Source organism: Lepidochelys kempii, chromosome 7, assembly GCF_965140285.1.
Source record: "Lepidochelys kempii isolate rLepKem1 chromosome 7, rLepKem1.hap1, whole genome shotgun sequence".
NCBI classification, from domain to species: Eukaryota; Metazoa; Chordata; order Testudines; family Cheloniidae; genus Lepidochelys; species Lepidochelys kempii.
In genome coordinates, this window is record NC_136386.1 from 76,616,444 (window position 1) to 76,636,512 (window position 20,069).

Consider the following 20,069-nt stretch of genomic DNA (forward strand, 5'->3'; position numbering starts at 1 on the left):
CTGGGACCAACATGGCTACAATAACACTAGGTACAACACATGCCTTCATCGCATTGAGTCAGTGCAAGTGTATGTTCCACTTAAGTTTTAACAGAGCCTCCATTTATCTGGGCCCATTAATATAGGATAATGACCAGGAGAAACTAGTACTAAAGAACTGGAATATGGGCAAAATGAAGCATAATTGGGACAAAGCTGGACACCAGGAATATCTGGATGTAAGGGGCTCTTTGGGTGGCATAGAACTATCAAAACAGCTCTGTGTTGCCCCCTGTCTTTTGAGGTCCCCAGCATAGAAGGCACATCATGAAAGTATCAGCAGAAGAAGCAACTTGATCAGAGTCCATTGCATTCTGGTTATTTTTATTAGTATAATGGGCCTTAGGAAGCTGCTATAGGACAAGACAACTTAGATCAGCTCTGAGGTTGCTCTGAGGCCCAGAATATAGGAGGTTCAATTGAAAATCATTTTTACTCCCTCCCCAATTCTTGTGCCTTAGCTGGAATAGAGATTTTGACCCTATGTGTGAATGAATTGGGGAATAAGGAGATTTATGGCTGTCTGATCCAGACCAGTGATTGGCTGCCATCCAGCAACCCTGCCCAAGATATTCTGACATATTTAATGAGACTTCAATAATTTCAGAATGCAGCCAAAATAAATATTATAGGACTAGAAGCCAAGCAGCATTCTGCACTCACCAGAGGGACAGACACAGCACAATAGCCTTCCCCCAAAGACAATGAAGATAAGATGAGGGGTATATATGGAAGAGGGTGGCTGAGAGAGCAAGGAGCCTTGTAAATCAGGCCAATTGTAAAAAAGGAATCAAACCGACCCTGATTTTATAGAGGTTCGTAGTTCTGTACAGAACTCATGTAGTACTTATGAAATCAACAGCCTAACAGTATTGACCTGAGCCCAGTACAGCACCAAAGTACAGTACAATTACTGTAAGAATTCAAATTTGTTTAGGATGATTATTAAAGGTATATTTATACAGGCATTTTTTTTTACAAAGTGAGCCATGAGAACACCTTAAAACAATATATACACACATTTGGAAACAGTTTATTTGTATTAAAAGGCAGTTTGTTTGTTTTTTTAATGTACAAAAGTGAGTATAAAGATGAAACTCCTTAAGAATACTGTGGATATTTGTTATATTACTTATTCTTGTTTTGCAAATTTCAGAACTTTGTATACTCTAATATCCTCTTTATTTTAAATGTCACTTATTCATTTCCTCCTTGCAAATCTTTAGAAAATCAGAATTTCTCTTATGCTGACAACTGCAGCAGTTAAGATTGCAGTCACTCATTCTACTCAGAATTAGAGAATCACAATAAATATCAAAATGCAAAAGGGCTCTGGTTACACTAGAAATTACGTCAATCACTATTAACTATCCATACACAGACTGCACAAGAAAAAATGTTAATATCAAATTAGAGCTACAGTAACATTTCTTGAACTCTACAAATACAGCATTATTACACTGAACGTCAGGGCCTGTAAACTTTCAACCAACAGAAAATAACTCTCAAATATTAGGCACTGCAACTTTAGAAAACTGTTTAGCTGTGACTAGTAATCCACTGCATACTCACCAGTGCTTTGGCATTAGGATTAGCTTTCTCATCCAAGAGAACCTTGGCAACTTTGAAGTGGCCACAGTGGGCGGCAACATGCAGTGCAGTCAGATAGTCATTAGTGACATCATCAACAGGCACGCTGTGCTGAATCAGAAGCTGAACACAGTTTAAATGATCTCCTTGTGTTGCCATGTGCAATGGAGACAAACCATTCTGTAAATAAAAAGAAACAAATTGAAATGGACAGACATTTCAAGCTTTACAAGCTCCTTTGTTATGAGAAATCCCACACTGCATTATATAGAAACTAAGTGCACTGGGTCAACTTCTGAGGTCTTTACTCAGGCAAAATTCCCATGGAACTTTGAGTTTGCCTGAGTAAAGGCTAAGATCAGGTGTACACTAGCAAACGTTTGCCAACATAGCTATACCAGCGAACATCTATCAGCAACCCCTCCTAGAGTAGATACAGCTTATACAGGTTCCCTCAGTGAAATACACTGTATTGGCCAAAGCACTTTTAAGGCAGTATATAACTGTACCTACACTCGGCTTTTAACAATATAGAAATGTCATAAACCGCCATCCCTAATGGTCATTACTAAAACTTCAAAAGTTTCTAGTGCAGACCCGCCCTAAGTAAAAACTCAGGATTTGGCTGAGTGAAAAGCATTGAAAAGCCATGTTTTCTATGGAGAAACCTGTGGGACATTCATCTTTATGAACAACAGTTGTGATGAAAATATGTTTTATACTGCTCACAAAACGGAAGCACCAGTGTACTTTTATATATACACACGCAAACCATACAAAGAAATAACTCAGATAGAATTCTGAATTACTAATTCCATTTCATGGTGTGAGGATTAAAACAAGAAAAAATAGACAGAAGCAAAATAGACGTTTTTGGATGAATGCATCGCGGCACCTTAATCAGATAATGTACCTAAAATCACCTTCTTCACTTTGATTTATTTAATGATTTAGATTGATCAATCCAAAGTCAAAAATCTTTGGTAAAGTTTTAATCAGTATTAAATTATATTTTTACAAAAACTGATTCCAGTTCAGTTGCTGCTACTACAATGAAAAGTAACGTTGGTGATACTCTAATACCAATGGGTGAAATATGATTTTTAGATCTAAAATACACCATCTTTATTACCATGAAGAAATCAAAACTCTTTTTTACAGATGGAGTGCCCCCATGTGACCATGGTTAGCATAAGCAAAGCACCAGTGTAACTACTCAATGGCTGTTTATAGACTTTCTGAAGCTGAGGACTGCTTTTTCCCCCTTTTTAAAAAACATGACCGTACAATAATAGGAATGACAAAAGGTATAAATAAAGGAGGAAATGCAAAGTAAACATGTTTTTAAAAGCAATGTAGAAGAAAGTGAAAGCAAACAGGCTAGCTGAGTGACATCATTTTAAACTATATTTAATGTATAAAAGCAGGGTTTCTCAGACTGGACCAAATCTTAAAAGTAAGACTATTTTGTGGGCGCCTCTCCCAGTGTCATGCCACACCTCAGCAGGAATTGTTTACATGGAAAACTGGTATTTGGAAAATATTTAATGTAGAGTTAGTGCAACGTGATTAAGCTTTCTGGACCACAGCTGAGAACGGCTGGTGTAAAGAATTCCCCTAAGCTATTTGTTTACAGTAAAAGTCACTAAGAGGGTTCAACACAGTTCTGTTAAATAGCGAAATGAGCAGCTTCTTCTTGTTGTTTATTATCTTAACAACAAGAGTGAATAAATTGCCCTTGTATAACTTAATAGGATGGGAATAACTTGGAATACACAGAAGGAATTCCAAGTCTCAGAGGCAGCTATGGAGGAGGGAGTGTTGTGGCCATCACAACACAGAATGATGTGGGAAGGGGTCAGCAGAAGATGAAAGAATACAGCAAACAGATATGAGGAGCAGAAGCTGAGGGAGGGTAGGGTGGATTATAAAATAGGAGCAGAGATGGCCAAGGAACACATCTAAGTGGAAGAGTTGGTGAGAATCTGGAGAAAAGGTCTGAGAACCAGAGAAATGCAGCAGATATCCAGAAGGAACAGCACAGACCAGGGGTTGGGACTGGATAATAAAGAATCTCAGCAGTAGACACCCAGAGGGATGATGGACGATGATCTTGTAGTTAAAGCACACAAATGGGAACATGTTTTATTCCTGGTTCTATTGCAGTATAGATATGCTATGTGATCCCAGGCAAGCCATTTAACATTTCTGTGCCCATATCTCTCCACTTGTAAATGCTTCTCTACCACAGCCACATTGTAGGGCATAATTCACTGATGTTTGTAGAGAGCATTTTGGGGTCCTACTGCCAAGGAGAACATACAGGGCCAAAGAGTTCAGTTGAAATCTAGGAGGAGAAACAGAAACTAAGAGGTTGTGGTCATATGATGTTTGAGAAGAAAAGTAGCAAAAGACCAGAGAGATCAAAATATTATAGCAAACCACTGAGTGGCAAAGACAAATGGCTCTTAGAGTCAGTTAAAATAATGACATGCAGCTCTTACATAGCTCATCCTTCATCTGTAGCTGTCAAATTGCTTTACAAAGGGTAGGGGGAGTTTCATTAACTTCATTTTTAAAAAAAACATGGAAACAGGTATACAGAGGCAAAGTCACCTGCCCACTGTCTCACACAACAAGTCATCAGCAAAGTCAGGACTTGATTTGAGGTCTCTTGACTTCTCGTCCCATGTCCTGTCCATTAGGTCATTGTGCCTCCCACATGAATAAAATTAAGGATGTAATCATGTGAAAAGGGCCTACAATGTACTCAACAATCTTTACTAGGAAATAATAACTTTTAATGGATCCGCCTTAAGGCTTTTTTGTTATTCTGAAAGAGTTCTGTGAGCCATCTGAAAGCTGTAAAAGTTAAAATTCTTTCCAAAAGATTTGTCCTGTTTCGAGGAAGTTCTGACTTGATTAGAAGAGAACTGAGCCCAGTATTTTTTCCAGAGGACAATACTGTAGTTCAGTGCCAACGGAATGTCATTCAGTGGTATTCTGCCTCTCAGTTTACCTCACAAGTTCTGTCAAAATTAACATACCAGAGAGAAAGCCCAAGCAGCAGAACTTCTATTTTTTTCTTCACTTTTTCTTATGTGCCTCTATATAATAAGATTTCAGGATTGTCACTGCATGCTTGTAGAGTTGGTGTGAAGTGATGGAAACAGCTCTTTTTGTTAAGAATATCACCAGATTGAATCATCATATGGTTTCACAGTCTGTTACTTTCTAATTTTTAAGTTCTCAGCCATTTTGACTTTACAAATTACACCTATGGTATACAGCTACAGTAAGGCATTTATCTATGCCATGCCAAGAGTCCTAGACTATTGTGATATTAGAGGTAACTCAATAAATCACCACCCTTACTCTACAGATAATTTTCATGTCACAACTGAATTATTTGTATAAGGGAAACTCCACATATGGTGGATTACTTGGGCCAACTGGCACATCCATGCGCCTAATGGCCACCCACACAAATCAACACAAATCTCCCAGCACAACCTCCCTTGACACAAATCAACAAAACCACCCACATAACACAACCAGCATATACAGTAACCCCAAATATACACAACCCCTCACACCCGCATACCCCCATCATTCATCACCCATGCAAATTAACACAAAACTGTCAAAACAACTCCCCCTACACACAAATCAACACAACCACCCACACAACAACAACAACATTACCACCACACACAAAACCCCCAAACATCACTCTGAAGTCAAGAATGTCTGTTGAGTCAGTGTGAAGTGACAGAAACAACTACAAGCATGGTTGAGAATTCTTTTTGTTTAGAATATCATCAGATTCAATCATCACTGTGATTCATGGCCTATTACTGTTCAGTTTTAAAGTTCTCGGCCATTTTTGGCTTGTTTACACACATGACTTTATGTGTGTAAACATAACACCTGTGACAGCATGGGCTTTCAGCTACTTGTTTTTTAATACGTAGCTTAGTTAGTCTAGGGCTTGTCTAGTATTGTAGTGTTAGGTGCCACATTGCTGAATACAGTTATTTAAACACTTTTTAGGCCAGCGTCTGCAGTATGCAGCTATATTACTTTAAATCCAGCAACATAGCCTCTGATTTTTCTGATATGTTTTATTTGATACAAGATAATGAGGTTTAGGGAAGGTTTGTGGTTCTCATCTTTTGAAACCACTATTTTAAGTTTGAAGGACACCCTGGAAAGAGGAAAAGATTAAAGAACTACTGAACTAGTATTCAAAAAGCTAGTTGAATTTCAGGATAATGACAAGCAATGGCAATTTATACCACAAAGAAGTGATAAAATTCCTCAGAAGGGTCCCTGTATTATTATGATGAAAAAATAAAGCAATGCAGGTATAACAGGTGTTTGCATTAAACAAATCACAGAACCACTAGTGATTGGGAAGAGCCCCTGAAAGGTGGGTCAAACTAATCCTGAGAAGAGGGCCTCGGTAGAGGAGAAAAGTGTGTGTAAGGAAAGCTACATGGCCTTCCCCCAATATAAAGGTGTTCCAGGTAAAGCTGTAGAGGGCTCCTTGAAAGCTGGCTGTGTTCCTACTGTAACTAGCAATGGGAGGGACTCCTATGTATAGGGCTGGAAGCCTAGGGCTTTGGGAGTCAATAAAAATTCCACATGTAGAGGATGTGCAGGATCTCTCCTCTGCTGACATCAGATTAGCCATCCTAGCACATGTGCAATTGCCTTGGAGAGCAGACAAAATGTGACACCACACCCTAGTCCAGGCCACGTGACAAATATATCCCACCGGAAACAAAACAGGTCAACAAGAAAAAACATAAAAGATTAAAAATAAAAATCAAGGAAACCCCAAAATCACTACAGGCAAGTAAAAGAGGAGAGAGAGAGAATAGGACAGGTTAGGAGAAGACAGAAGCAGGAAATGCGCTGGGGCATGGCATGTAGGGAGAAATGTTTGTGTATAAGGGATCCTGTGAGAGGGGCTCCAACAAGCTGCACTAGTACAACAGGATTTTTCATGACAAATTTTTCCACCCAAGTATATCTGCTCTAAAAGGAGGAGACAAAAGTCTCTCTCTCTCTCGCTCCCCAAAAGGAGGAGGAGACATACAGTGGTGTCATTAAAAAATCAGTTACTATGCCTTGACTTAAAATCAGAGGTAACTTTGGTGCTTGAGTTGCCACTGTATGGCAAGCGTTGGCAAATGCTAACTTTTTAATGGGAACCCCTGCATTTGAAGTAGGCTGCCCACTCCAATGAAGATGATTTTAAATTTCCACAAACAGCCTTATGGAAGGATAGAAATGTATTTGATTTGCTCTGACAAAGTATAGAGATAGGAAATGGAAGAACTTGGTAACGAACCAACAGCTCCGCAAAGTACAGCTACCTCTGCAAAGAGACATTACTACATTTTTATCTTTTATCCCTGCGGTACCTTTGGAACAAGTTAAAAATATAGTCTGTATGTGTGCAGTATAGAACAGTCCCATGGAAGCAAATGTTTTCTAGTTATCTGAATTCTGAGGACCAGTATATACCATATTGCTCCTTTTGCTCAGAAGGAATCTTTTTTCCCATATACAAAACTATCTCAATTAAATGTCCACGAATAACACATACTGTCTGATACATGCACATAAGCACACTACAAACTACACTCAGTTTGGAGGGTCTCCAACACCGTTACTTTAAATAGTTATGATGAAGCTGTACCTTTATCACAAGAGACTTAATCTATCTAAGATATACATAATTACATTCAGAGAACCTTCAGAGATTATTCTAGTCAACAGGTGCACAATACCATTTACCTTGGTTTTGGATAGAATGGGGGCCCCACGATCAAGCAGCATTTTCACAACCTGTTCGTGCCCACTTCTTGCTCCACAGTGGAGAGGTGTCAACCCGTCCTATTGAATACAAGAATCATAAGCCGTTAATTTCAAATATTGTTCATATTTTAAGTATGCATTATTGCACTGAGTTTTTGAGTGTTGTTAACAATATGAGAGTAATGCATAATTAATACAACAGATCAAATAACATTTCTTGAATAATTTATTCCACAAACGACACGATATTTCCAAACAGAATATTCTTTATGTTTTCATTATGTATCCAGCTCTTGCATGTATACATCTAGGATAACAGCAGAACTGTATGGTCAATTTGTAATTCAGACCCTAGCTATACGACATAAATCTGTGTTCGCTGAACTTGTTTTTAAAAATAGGCTCAGCACATGATGAGTTTAAACTAAAGACCCTTTGAATGTGATTTTCTAAAACTGCACATACAATTTCACACCTAATTTGTGCATGTATTTACCATGATGGCATACACAAACAGCCTTCAATTTCCTAAGCTGTGTGTCCAAATGTGGTAATTCCATGTACAAATTAGACATTCCATACGTGGATTTTTGACATGCACACATTTTAGAAAATCAGGTCCATGATTTGGTCAGTGTGGACCAGACAAATGTGTGAGATTCCCATTTTGAAAAACACATTATTTAGACTTGAAAATAGTATTCTAAAATGGCATCACTTTGCTTTTGACTGGTCCACACTCCCTGAGCAAAATGTCTTAAACCCACGTTGTAAAATTCGGTTTAAACTATCATCTATCTTTTATAGAGTAGATAGGAGCCTTGAGGTTATATGACTAATTGAACAAGTCAGTCTAAACTTGTTCCCTTTTTTGGGACAATTGTTTTAATTCTATCACACACTCATTTGCCCAGCACTAGTTGTTTTCATTTAGAAACACCTTCCTTAAACAAGATGATGACATCTTCTGAGATTTACAGAGTTTTCACAAATTGATTAGATTATTCCTTGACCTGTACCCTGCTTACAATATTTAAATAATCTGTCTTATGCACTGAATACTAGGATGGAACATACTGTATTTGCCTTAAGCAATTCAGAGTAAAGTTAAAGACTTTTTCAGTGCCACATGACATTACGCCTGTTACATATAATAATGTCATGGCTTCCAGGAAAATCGAAAAGAAAAATAAAGCATTTTCAATCATATTAAACCTTCTTATTTGTTATAACCAAAACAAACCCACAGGAGATGGACCAGCATAGCATATATACTGTATACGCACTAAATATTTCAGTGGTACTTTCCCCCATAACAAAGATATAATTAAATAATCAAAAAATAAGTATTATCATTTTATATACAATAAATGAAAGGAGTCTTTTTTCACCAACATCTAATAAATATCATCCCAAAATGCATATTGATTGTACTGTCTAAAAAATATTTTACAACAGTTTCATAAAACTAATTATTACCTCAAAGTATTTAACACACAAATGTAAAGGTGCTGTGCTATACACACTGTAGTAAACATCTTAGAACCATTAAGATAAATAGTTCTTGCTTGAAACTTTTTCTCAGATGTAATCATATAATTTTTTCCTTGACATTTCTTAATTTATTTCTCTAAGCTAAATCATCAATTTAAGTTCTGTTCAGAATAAATGGCAGACCAGGAGTTAGCTGTAATTCAGAGAGCCTTACGATCCCTAACTGTCTTGGCCCTTTGTATTTGGCGACAAATTTGAATGCTTTAATTTTTCCACAATACTGCTCCAACCTCTGCTTGTCTTACTTGTGCAAGTGCTTCCATTTAAGTTAATGGATGGAGCTGATTTAAGGAAGTTAAGTTGCTATAAGTTAGTGACACTCACCATCCTACTCTAGAAATATGTATATTGCAAACATTTATTCCCAGAGCCAAGACCTGATTCTTCAATCCTCCAAGACACACTAACTTTACTACATGATAATGATCAACCCTAAAAGACAGAAATACACTGTCCAGTGAGTTTTAGAGATTTTTATCATTATTTTTTAAAAGTATATGAAATACATTTTATTGACAATAAGGAGTGTTCTACTGTATGTGAATATATATTCACAATGGAAACACACATGTGAAGAACTAATATTAATAAAACCTATGCATGATTACTTTGTAATTCTGGAAATTAAATGGCACAGAACAAAGACACTGCCCGACAATATGAAATGTAGAAAGTGCATTTAACAACAGTCACACATTGCTCAATTGTCGCTACAGCAGTGACAGAATTGCAGCATTTGAGAAATACTTTCAAGTACTGTAATAAACAGTAGCTGTCCCATCAGTCTCAATTTTCATAACTACTGGATTTCCCTATCTCCCCTAAATTGTGGTGTACCAGAAAGGGCTAACATCCCATATGATGAGGAGGCACAGGAGTTAAGAGTATAGTATAGAGAGCTTTTCCTCCCTCTGATGGATGAGGCCAGTTAGGATCCATCCACAGCACACACAGTGTGCACTAGGAGGCCCACCTGATAATGCATTATGTCTCCAGAAGAACAAGTTCTGAGAACTAGGGACATGTCAAGACCCCAGGCTGGTTCAGCAGAAAATACTGGCCACAGATAACGGAATGCATACAATATTCTTTCCACTGATTTTAATGAAAATTGGATTGGGCCCCAGAAAAGCAGCCAAGTAAGCTGTGGAATCCTATCCCTTGCCAACAGGATTCCCATGGAATAGAAGGCAGCAGGCAGCCTTGCTGAATCAGCCAGGGCTTGATTTGGTCCATATTGCATGCATTAGCACAAAATTATATGACTATGGAATTTAGATATCTATCTATCTATAGCACTGCCTGCTGTAGTAATGCAACTATTGTGAAGAGTTTGTCAGAATTCCCACTGAATACTGAAACTCCATTTGTCAGAGAGAGAATTTGGCTACAAAAATGTTTTGTATGGAAAAGGCATCAAGGACTGGGAGTGAAAGCTTTTTTTTTTTTTTTTAGTGCTACATTATAGAATAAGTGAATAAAAACACAAAATGTGCAGGCTGTTGTTTCTAATATGTATGGATCTTAGATTAAGGGTTTATGATAAAATGAGATATTGTGATAAAAAGTGGCTTTTGTATACTCAGCAAGGCTGTATTACATATGTCACAAGGATTCTAGTTTTCTTATTTATTGTGCATTCTCAATACCATATGGGAAGCATAAATATATCACATGTATTAGGATGCAAACTCCCATTGATATGATAGTCTGCAATGGCTCAGAAAATACATTACAAATAATAATGACAATAATCTGCAGATTAAGGACTCTCTAAGTATGCACTGACATGATAAATCATGTCATCTGTATTATCTACTCATCTAGAAAAACTGGAGAGGAACTCCTGCAATGCCAGTAAGAGACCAGGAAGAATTGCACTGAGATACAGGATTTCAACAACAGGAGCATACACCAGCTCAGTGGCTGCTTCTCTTTCTTTAGCCTCTTAAAATGATTTTTTTCTATCTATAATAAAAATAAACTATCTGCAGAAAATAAACATTAAGTAGGATTTATAACTACAGCACTGGAGCTTCATGTCATTTTTAATCTCTATTGCTGGGTCAGACTCTGATCTCAATTACACTACTGTTAATCCCACTCCCAGCACCCAGTCTCCCCCAGACATGCTTCCAGCACCCAGTCTCACCTCCACAGCACCCACTCAATGTGCTGATTCCTCTTTTCACAGGCCAGTAAGGCCCACCCAAGTGTGGGTATGCCTCCTAAGGATATACTTTCTCCCCCTCCATCATCTTCTCCTGGCTAATGTGGGTGTGGGATCACTGGATGTCATGGGAGAAGGCAGGACCTGGGGGATCAGCCAGCTCTTTCTCTTCCCTGCTGTGTGATATATATAGAGGAGGGAGTGGGAAAGGAGGGCTAGAGATTCAGGTGCCCCCTATTGCTGTTGCATGGAATAACTAGTCTCCAGCTAAAAAACAATAACTGCTCAGACAACTCAATAGTAGGCCCCTCTGGGACAGAAACAGCCTTTCTGCTTGTTCTCCCCAGACTATGAGGCATTTAGGGGTGCTAGACTCTCATCTAATATCATGGAAGACTGAAGAACAGATCTAGTGTGTCCAGAATTCTCTCTGCTTCCCTAGTGCCTCTCTCCCCATCCCAAACTGGGATGCCCCTGCAACTGTAGGTTCTTCAGCCTCTATCAACAACATAAAGCAGACTTAACTAGCCTAACTGACCAGCTGAGGAGCCACCATGCATAGCAGAATCTTCTAGTGGCACAGAGCTGCTTATTCCAATTCCTCTTGACATAGCCAGAATTCTCCTGTACTCCAACACTCCTTGGCTACAAAACAAACTGCTGGGAGCTGCAGCTGGGTATATCTTAGAGCAGACCTGAAAGCTGCACTGTGGACCAGCCCAGCCTCCAATTAACCCCATGACCGGGGCAGCATGGTGTCTTACAGACACTTTTGCCCCCTGCTCAGGTCCTGCACCAAACACAGTGTGACCAGATGCAAGGACTGGGCCCACTTGTTTGTTTTTTGAATCCAGACATCAGTTAGCACTCAGCGTTATACAGCTGAAACATTATGTATTGTACAATTATTCTGTGCATGTTTAAAACACTTTGAGAAAAATCTTAGAACCTGCCTACAACCTTAGCACATGCGCTGTGCACAGGGGAATTCCACTGGGAATTGGGGTAGAAGGAATCGTCCCCACAAAGGATCTGCTATGTGGTAGCCACTGTAGCCTCAGGGCCATATTAATCCCCTTGGCTACCTAACTGCCCTCTAAGCATGTGGATTCATGTAGCAGTGTATCCACTGCCCCCTAGGCCTGTTCCTATTCTTTATCCCATTGCAAACAACTGTGCTATACTGCAAACCACACCTTCACTGTGGCAGAGGAAGGGAGGGTGATAAGATTTGCTCCTTTCATATATTCAAAATATATACTGTATAACAAACATGTTATTCATGTTGTTACCATACACTCTATATTATTTCTTATGCAGGTTCTATGCAGCAGCTTATATATCGTCAGATAGATCTTAAAATGGCATGTACAGTATGTTTTCATGTAGACATGAGTGCTGGCCTTTGATTTCACAGCTAATTAGTTGAATAAAGATTACAAGTACTTATTTGCTAATCCAGGGTAAAATGTGCTTGCTGTGTGCTACATACACAAATTCAGTTTGACACACGAAGTATCAGACAGCCAAAGTAAGTCAAGCTAATTTAATCAACCTCACTAAGTATGCTTTATTTGTTAAAATCTATTCTGGAAGACAGATGGAGGAAAAAATCATTAGGGCAATGTTCAATAAATGAGTTACATGAGGTATTAACTAATCTTCACTCAGAATGTTACTTATAAACTACGTTGTAAAAGTTGCCCTTTATAGGCATTCACATAGTAGCACCTAGGTAGGGCTTAGCATGACAATAATTCTTATTTACTGACAAAGGTGCTTGAGAATTCAGCACAGAAATCAGAAATCTGCTGCTGCATGTTATGCAAAAGACGAGGGGGAATAAGAGCAACTGTTTAAAACAAACAAAAGGATTATAACAGGAGTAACCAAACTAGGGAAATATGGAATTTATGGGAATGATGAGAAAACCTCAAAACATTCAGAGGTTTATTTTGGATAATGATCCAAAAGCCAGTATGCTTAAATATTATGTGACCCTCTTGAGTTTTCAATAGTGGAGCAGTTTTTATGGAGTTCCATTAATTCCTACTTCTGATTAAGACCACCAAATCCTGGTTCCACAGACGTCAATTAAAATTACTTCAGTGGGATCTGGATTTAGCCCTTTCTTACAGTATTTTAGCACAATGGCTTCTAGTACCATCTAACAGCAGCAAATGCAAAGACTCATGGAAATGAATAATGAATGGGCAATGTTATCTGAACTTATTCAAACCTCAAGAAAGATTCAGTTCAAATTCATCACAAGTTGTGGCTAAAGGTTCTTATTTTATCTAAACCTGTTCACCCATCTCTAGAAAACAAGTGTGTTTGTGAAACATGAAAGCAGATACTATGGAATATGTACTTTCTATGCCATACACAGTGGATTATATGCACAGCTCCCAAAATGGCATCCAAATAGCTGAATCTGACAGACATAACACTAAGAGGGGCAAAGCCTGGTCCCACTGATGTCAGTGGGACCAGGATTTGGCCAGTAATATACATGGTAACTTCTGCTGCATAGAAAGCTGACTCACAAAACCGTTGAAGGAAAAACAAGGACCTGGAATTTGTGCCTGATTTCCAAATATTTATGTACCGTATATGCTTAACAAACAAAAACCTTGTTATTTGCCTTTTAAATGGTATTTTGTATTTCATAAGAAGCATTTCTACAATAGGATGCAGTGGCAACTACGGCAAAGGCCAGATTTAACGCAGTCAAAGTGCACAGAATTCTGGTCAACTCTCAGTGTTCCTGGAGAACTGTAACTTGTGTTTATGAAATTTCTGGTATTTTTCTTTGTAGGGTTTTTAATGGTCTGATACTCTCTCTAGTAGCCTCATTCCTCTTCACCCACAAACCTCCCCAATTACTGTATCATTTCTGCCAGAGACAAGGGAATATTTTTTTTTAAAATGAATATTATGCAATTGTGACTGTATTCTACACACTCTCTCTTTCATGAAACATTTGCATAAATGGGTCATGCCAGGAATTTAACTAAGATATTAAACTATAGATCACCTGATACTGTCTTGACCATCCTTTTCCATTCAAACACACAACCTCCAATACTGGGCCTGTTGTTATACAAAAGAAGACGACGACTGAAGTCTTTGTTGCCCAATATACTTATATGGCTGTACTGAATATAGGACATTGCAAAAGGGTAGCGCCTGGGAAAAAGTAAAGTGACTGTAAAGATGACAGAGACACACTGTCTTGCAATGACACTTTTGTGGGGGTAGTAGGGAGAACATTATACCCATAAAATTAGATGTTGTTATTCAGCATGGAAACTAGGCAGGCATATTGCTTCTGAACTGGTATTTCCTTCCACCCACTTTATATTCCTCTTATCGCCTCTTCTCATTTTATATTTTCCCAATCTACCTCTATTCTGTGCCTCTCTCTTATCTCTCCCATTTTTGTCAAATATTTAAATATTATTTTCATAAATAAATTATTTCATGAATTATTTTCAGTTTACTGCTCCCCTCTGCAGAGCCATGTATTGTTCAGATCACAAGATGCTAGTTCTTGTCTAGATGAGTCAGCATCTCCAGACGCAAAACGCTCACTCAGTTACTAACTACCAGAAATTGGGCCCCAGTGAAATGAGGAGTGTTTCAAGCAGCCTGCCATGATCAGGAGAAGTTAAGCAAATCCTGCTAATTCCTTTCTTTTTAAGAGTATCGAGGGTGTACTGGGGAATGGGCAAATTGCACTGGTTAAGCCAAAAATGAAAAATGGCCCCAAACTTCACCCAATTTGGTACCTCTTTGAAGGTATGTCTTTACTGCACAGTTAAGCTGGTGACTAGTACCTGGGTAAGCCTAGCCTGGGTGTGATTGTCTCCTCAGCAAAGCCTTACCCATGTTACTGTGTCCTCACTGTTTCTGCACTGCTGTGTGTCTGGGGCATATCCCCTAGTTCTTTGTGCTGAGGTGCTTTTGGATTCTTTCCCCAGTAACTGGGTCCTTTGGAGAGAATTGCGGAAAGGCACTGGGGGACTATTAGCACTCAAGTAATTTTTGCCTGCATCCTCGCTACAAAGTAGGTGGTTTCCAGCATGAGCTATACCCGTCCCATAACCTCAGCTGGATAATGTAGCCCAACCGCTGCTTCTAAACCCAACTCATGTTACTTATGAAAGTTATATTTTCCAGAGAAGGTGAAACAAGAGAGAAGATTGCCACCAAATTAAAATTAAAAACACAGTCTTGTGACTATGGAATAGTAAAAGATGCCCTCATTCAAGTCCAACTGGTTTGAGGGTTCAACAATAAAAAGGTATGTGAAAAGTATGCGAAAAGCTACTCAGAGGCATGGATCTAGTGCTTAAATAAGGCAAGAGTCATATGTCAAGGAGTGGAATAAAGAGAAATGTAAATAGGACAGAGGCACAGAACAAATGACTGTAAGTAATCATTTGTTAAGTAAAAATAAATACAGAAAAGATATGTCCAGTATTTGGGCAAACATGGAAACTAGTAAGTCCAACCACTTTGCAAAAATGTGCAGACAAAACAGGAAAATGTCTGGGGTAAGGCTGTTACGTGCAGCTTCCTCAACAGAAGGGGAAAAACTGTTCATAAGCACAGTAAAGAAAGACATTACAAACTCAAAATAATGGCTAATAAAAGTAATCACAAAAGGCCTACATGTGACATGCAAAGAAAACACTGGAGCACAAGTGACTGTACTAATAGATATGGAAACAGGGTACTTCAAATAAATGCTAAAACTAGAAAAGTCAAAAGTGCAATTAAAATCCTATAATGAGAAACAAAGTGAGTGTGAACTGTCAATGATTATAAAGCCCAAAGAGTAAAATAAGAAACTGAAGTGTTACACTAAGGGAAGACATCTGTTTTGGGCTTACACATGAGGTGCCTGGCCGAGTCAAGATGGTGAACATCACAGAGTCTCTATAACAACCTTAGTAACAAATCTGAACCAGTTCCATAGGCACTAATTGCATCAGATGGAGATTGGTTCATAGGAAAGGGGTATCCCTGGGTACACAATAATTACCAGACTATGAAGAAAAGATTGTTGTAGTTGCCATGCAAAAAGAGACCAGAGGAAAAGCTGCCAAACATGACAGTAGATGGGATCATTCACAGAACAGGGGACTTGACAAGCTCAGTTCACTACTCAGTAATTATACAATAAAAAGGGAATGCACTCAAATTTTGGGAATGACTCCCACAAAGCTGAAAACTAGCGCTAAGAGAAAACATTTCTACTTGCTCACAAGGAATGAAATATTTGCTGAGATTTCAGGAGCCAAATTCTTCAGCATATTAGATGCATTTTGGACACAAGAAAGTTCCAAGACTTGCACTCACAATTAATGTACCCATTGGCACTTTTCTTGCCATTGCCTTTCATAGTATGTTCAGCATTGGAAATATTTCACTGCACACAGGAAGATGTTGGAGGAAAGAAAATCTACACTGATTGCATAACAGTCTGGGGCAGCATCACTTTTGAGTATCAGTGATGATTACAGTGACAACTGGAAACTTCAGAAAGTAACCTTAAAGTAAACAAGGCCAAGTGTCAATTTCAAATAAACCAGTACTTAGGGAGAGAAATTGACCATAAGGGGTATTGTCATGGCTGATGATTCTAAGGAACCTACAGAGACCTGAAAATACAAAATGGAATTCAGAGACTGCAAGGAACGATGACCCATGTTAGTAAATTCATATTCATCTATGTAGTTCTAAGATCTTACATGAGAAAATACTTTCCTAAAGACACAGAATGGTCTGGATGGCAGAGCGTGGAAGAGAATCTGAGACTGACTTCAAAACCAGTTCTGCAATTTTTGACCCACTGAAAGAGATCAACTTCTCACAAATACTCACAAAGCAGGGCTTGGAGCTATATTGCTACAGCACTATGGGCAAAACAAAATTATGATTTTCAAAATGGTCATAGCTTCAGAGAGAGAAAAAAGCATTAACTACTGGCTGCAATGCACAAAAAAATACCTCCAAGGATACAGTGATTATTTTTGAGTACAAAAGTATATGATGTGACTCTGGAATTCCAGCAAGGAGGTCACCTCGTAATTGCTGATATGATGTCAAGTGAATGGACAGTCAGCTAAATACATGAATGTGCCTAAACATACTTTGCAGTAGATCTGGAAGACTGTTAAAACATACAAAAAAACTAACTGAAAGCTATTTATACTGTAATAACTATATAAAAGATGTCCTTAAGTTAAATCACTGTACTGGTTTGAATTCTGTCAGTGAGGAATCAGAGAAATGGTGGACAATGAAGAGTAAAGTTGTCAAACATCTTGCAGGTCATACTGTTGCCACACTTCCTGTTCATTCTCAGAGATCCTCTCTCATGCACACAAACAAGCAACCACAGAGAGTGAGGCAGAGAACACAGCCAGGCAAGATTGCAGCAGCATCAGTTCTAAGTTTACTCTGTAAATTACTTCTTGCTCGTTGAATAAATACATTACCCAAGCACCTGCCTCAATCAGTTTTTAAATACAGTGATTATCATCTGATCGCTGTTCAGTGGTATACACCTAAATGTTCTGATGTCCTAGATCAGTCTACATCCTTGGTGGACAGGTGTCTACCTCAAAAAAACTACTGCCACCCTTGCTGACAATTTCAGCAAAGCAGCTAAACACCGAATGGGACATGAAGACAAACTACCCTCTCTTTCTATGAGGTAGCCCCTCCAGGGCAGAGGTGAGACAAAGCGACAATACTGTGTCTGCGCTTTACATGTTCAATGGATAAAAGAAAAATTCCATACTTCAGGGATGTTAACCTAGCACATTTCACCCATGGGGGTGACGGGAGATTTCTATGTAAACTGTGGGGAGAAGGCTTCTATAACCACCAACAAAGTTTTTTGCAGGCAACAGGAGAGAGCTGACAAGTCTCCCTCAAGGGTTCTGAGAGCACACGGAGAAGCTATGTTGTTGCAGTTATGGGGGCTGGGAAAGTTACAGGAGATGGGGCTCCTCCACCACTGAAATTCTGGGGTGCATCAATAAACTGAATGGAACACCACACTTTCAGGGTTCGCTCATTGGTAGGTGTAATTATTCATGCTTCCAAATGATCCACCTAGAAGTAGCCTTCATGAGATACCAGAGAAAAGACAGGCATTGCTTTGCCTGCATGGAAGTTAGCTCTGAGCTTTAATGTAACAAGGTGTTTAGAACATTATTTGAATGAGAGGTAAAACACTAGCAATGATTGTACAAAAACCAAAGATAATTCTGTACTCTTACCAAAGCTTGCCAAGTAAGTGAATATTTTTGTTTGTTTACAAACATACATGGCAAAAGAATAAACCTGTAAATAATACCACCCAGATCATTCACATTTAATCTTACCCTTGTTTTGGCATCGATTTTAGCGCCTCGATCAAGTAAGAGTTTGACCATATTAGCATTTCCTCTCTTCGATGCAACATGTAATGGAGTGATATCATTCTGTGGGAGATAAAGCATATAAAGTAAACTTTCAGATGAGTCTCCTTTATTAGCTCAGCATTGCAATTCATTCATAGAATGTACTAAGACTACTTTACAACCACTGCTGAGACAAATACAGCTTTGTTTCCCTAGGAGGTTAGAAGACTAGAAAGACTATGCATTCATCTACACAGGTGAACCACTATACTAAAGACCCATACTCCACAAAGCTTTTCTGAGCTTCACTCGGCAAGAAAATGATCATAAGAAAAAACAGATTCCTAGCAATCTGCCCTATTTCAAAAGCAACAATGTGCCCGTAAACATTCATTACTGAGCATTACCTGTAAATTCTACAGACATCTAGGATTTGACAATGTACAGCACCATAGCAATCACCTCTAACCAACCTGCTCTGGTAAATACTGTGATAGTTACACTTCAAGTCAGACTTTAAAGTAAATATTTGCATGCATTTTAATTTTTGTTCCTGAATCATGTTCAGCAGCACAATAGTATGCCACTTTGCTACGCACAGAGGACAATTATATAACACATTCAAAGACCCTTTTAAACTACATGCAGCTCAGGTGTTTCTTCATACTTTGGCGGGTTCTCTATATCATAGTGTACATAGTATATATATTCAATCAGATATAGGTCTATGATTTTGTCACTGAAATTGTTAATAAATTTCATGGCAGAGGTGTGGTGAAAAATGATAAGTCAGGGAAAGGGAGATAGTGGGGGGCTGACGGGAGGTGGGGTTGGGTAGGAGTCAGACAGCAAGCCTGCGCCACACTTAACCTGCAGCGGCCGCTCTACCTCGCAGCTCCCTGCTCCGGGTGTTGTGAAATGGCCCATGTAGTCAAGAGTGCCACTCACATTTGGGGCATCCCCCTCTCTCTATAGACAGAGACTGGGCCAGGTCACAGCGCCTGGAGTAGGGACCTGAGCCCAGACCCCCTGTGAGGTCACAGACTTTATTTATTTAAACTCCCAATTACTGTGAACACTGTGATCTCTGTGCCACAAACCTAGCTTTAATCATATACTGTCAAGTGAACATGAAGAGATTTAAATTGAAAATGTAGCCTCAATACTAAGATGAATATAATTTTAAAGACATGATCATCTTTGTTTTGGGGGATAGTAATAACAGCTGGCTGTATAAAACCAACTTCCTGATGACTGAGAAAGAACAGTTAAGTTTTACTGAGAGCATCTGTCCTATGGCTTTATGCATCAGAGATGCACTCAATGCATTGAATAGCTACAGTATGGTAGATTTGTACAACCCAGCCAATAGACTGTTCAGTATGTGTTTTCTCAAAATAGCAGGTGAGTGGAATGACTAGAATACCAACACAAAAAACAATATTTACAGAATGTGGAAAGCTAAC

At 38.8% G+C, this 20,069-nt stretch overlaps 1 protein-coding gene across 10 annotated transcripts in view; it reads right to left on the reverse strand.

Moving 5' to 3' along the window:
* Positions 1-20,069, reverse strand: part of ANK3 (ankyrin 3) — a 557,055-nt gene that overhangs the window by 147,080 nt on the left and 389,906 nt on the right. For all 10 annotated transcript variants that reach the window (XM_073353398.2, XM_073353395.2, XM_073353406.2 and 7 more), the window contains 3 exons: positions 18,586-18,684; positions 7,438-7,536; positions 1,612-1,809 (listed from right to left, as the gene is read on the reverse strand). In XM_073353398.2, the coding sequence (XP_073209499.2) occupies positions 1,612-1,809; positions 7,438-7,536; positions 18,586-18,684 (396 nt within the window). The remainder of the gene's footprint in view (positions 1-1,611; positions 1,810-7,437; positions 7,537-18,585; positions 18,685-20,069) is intronic.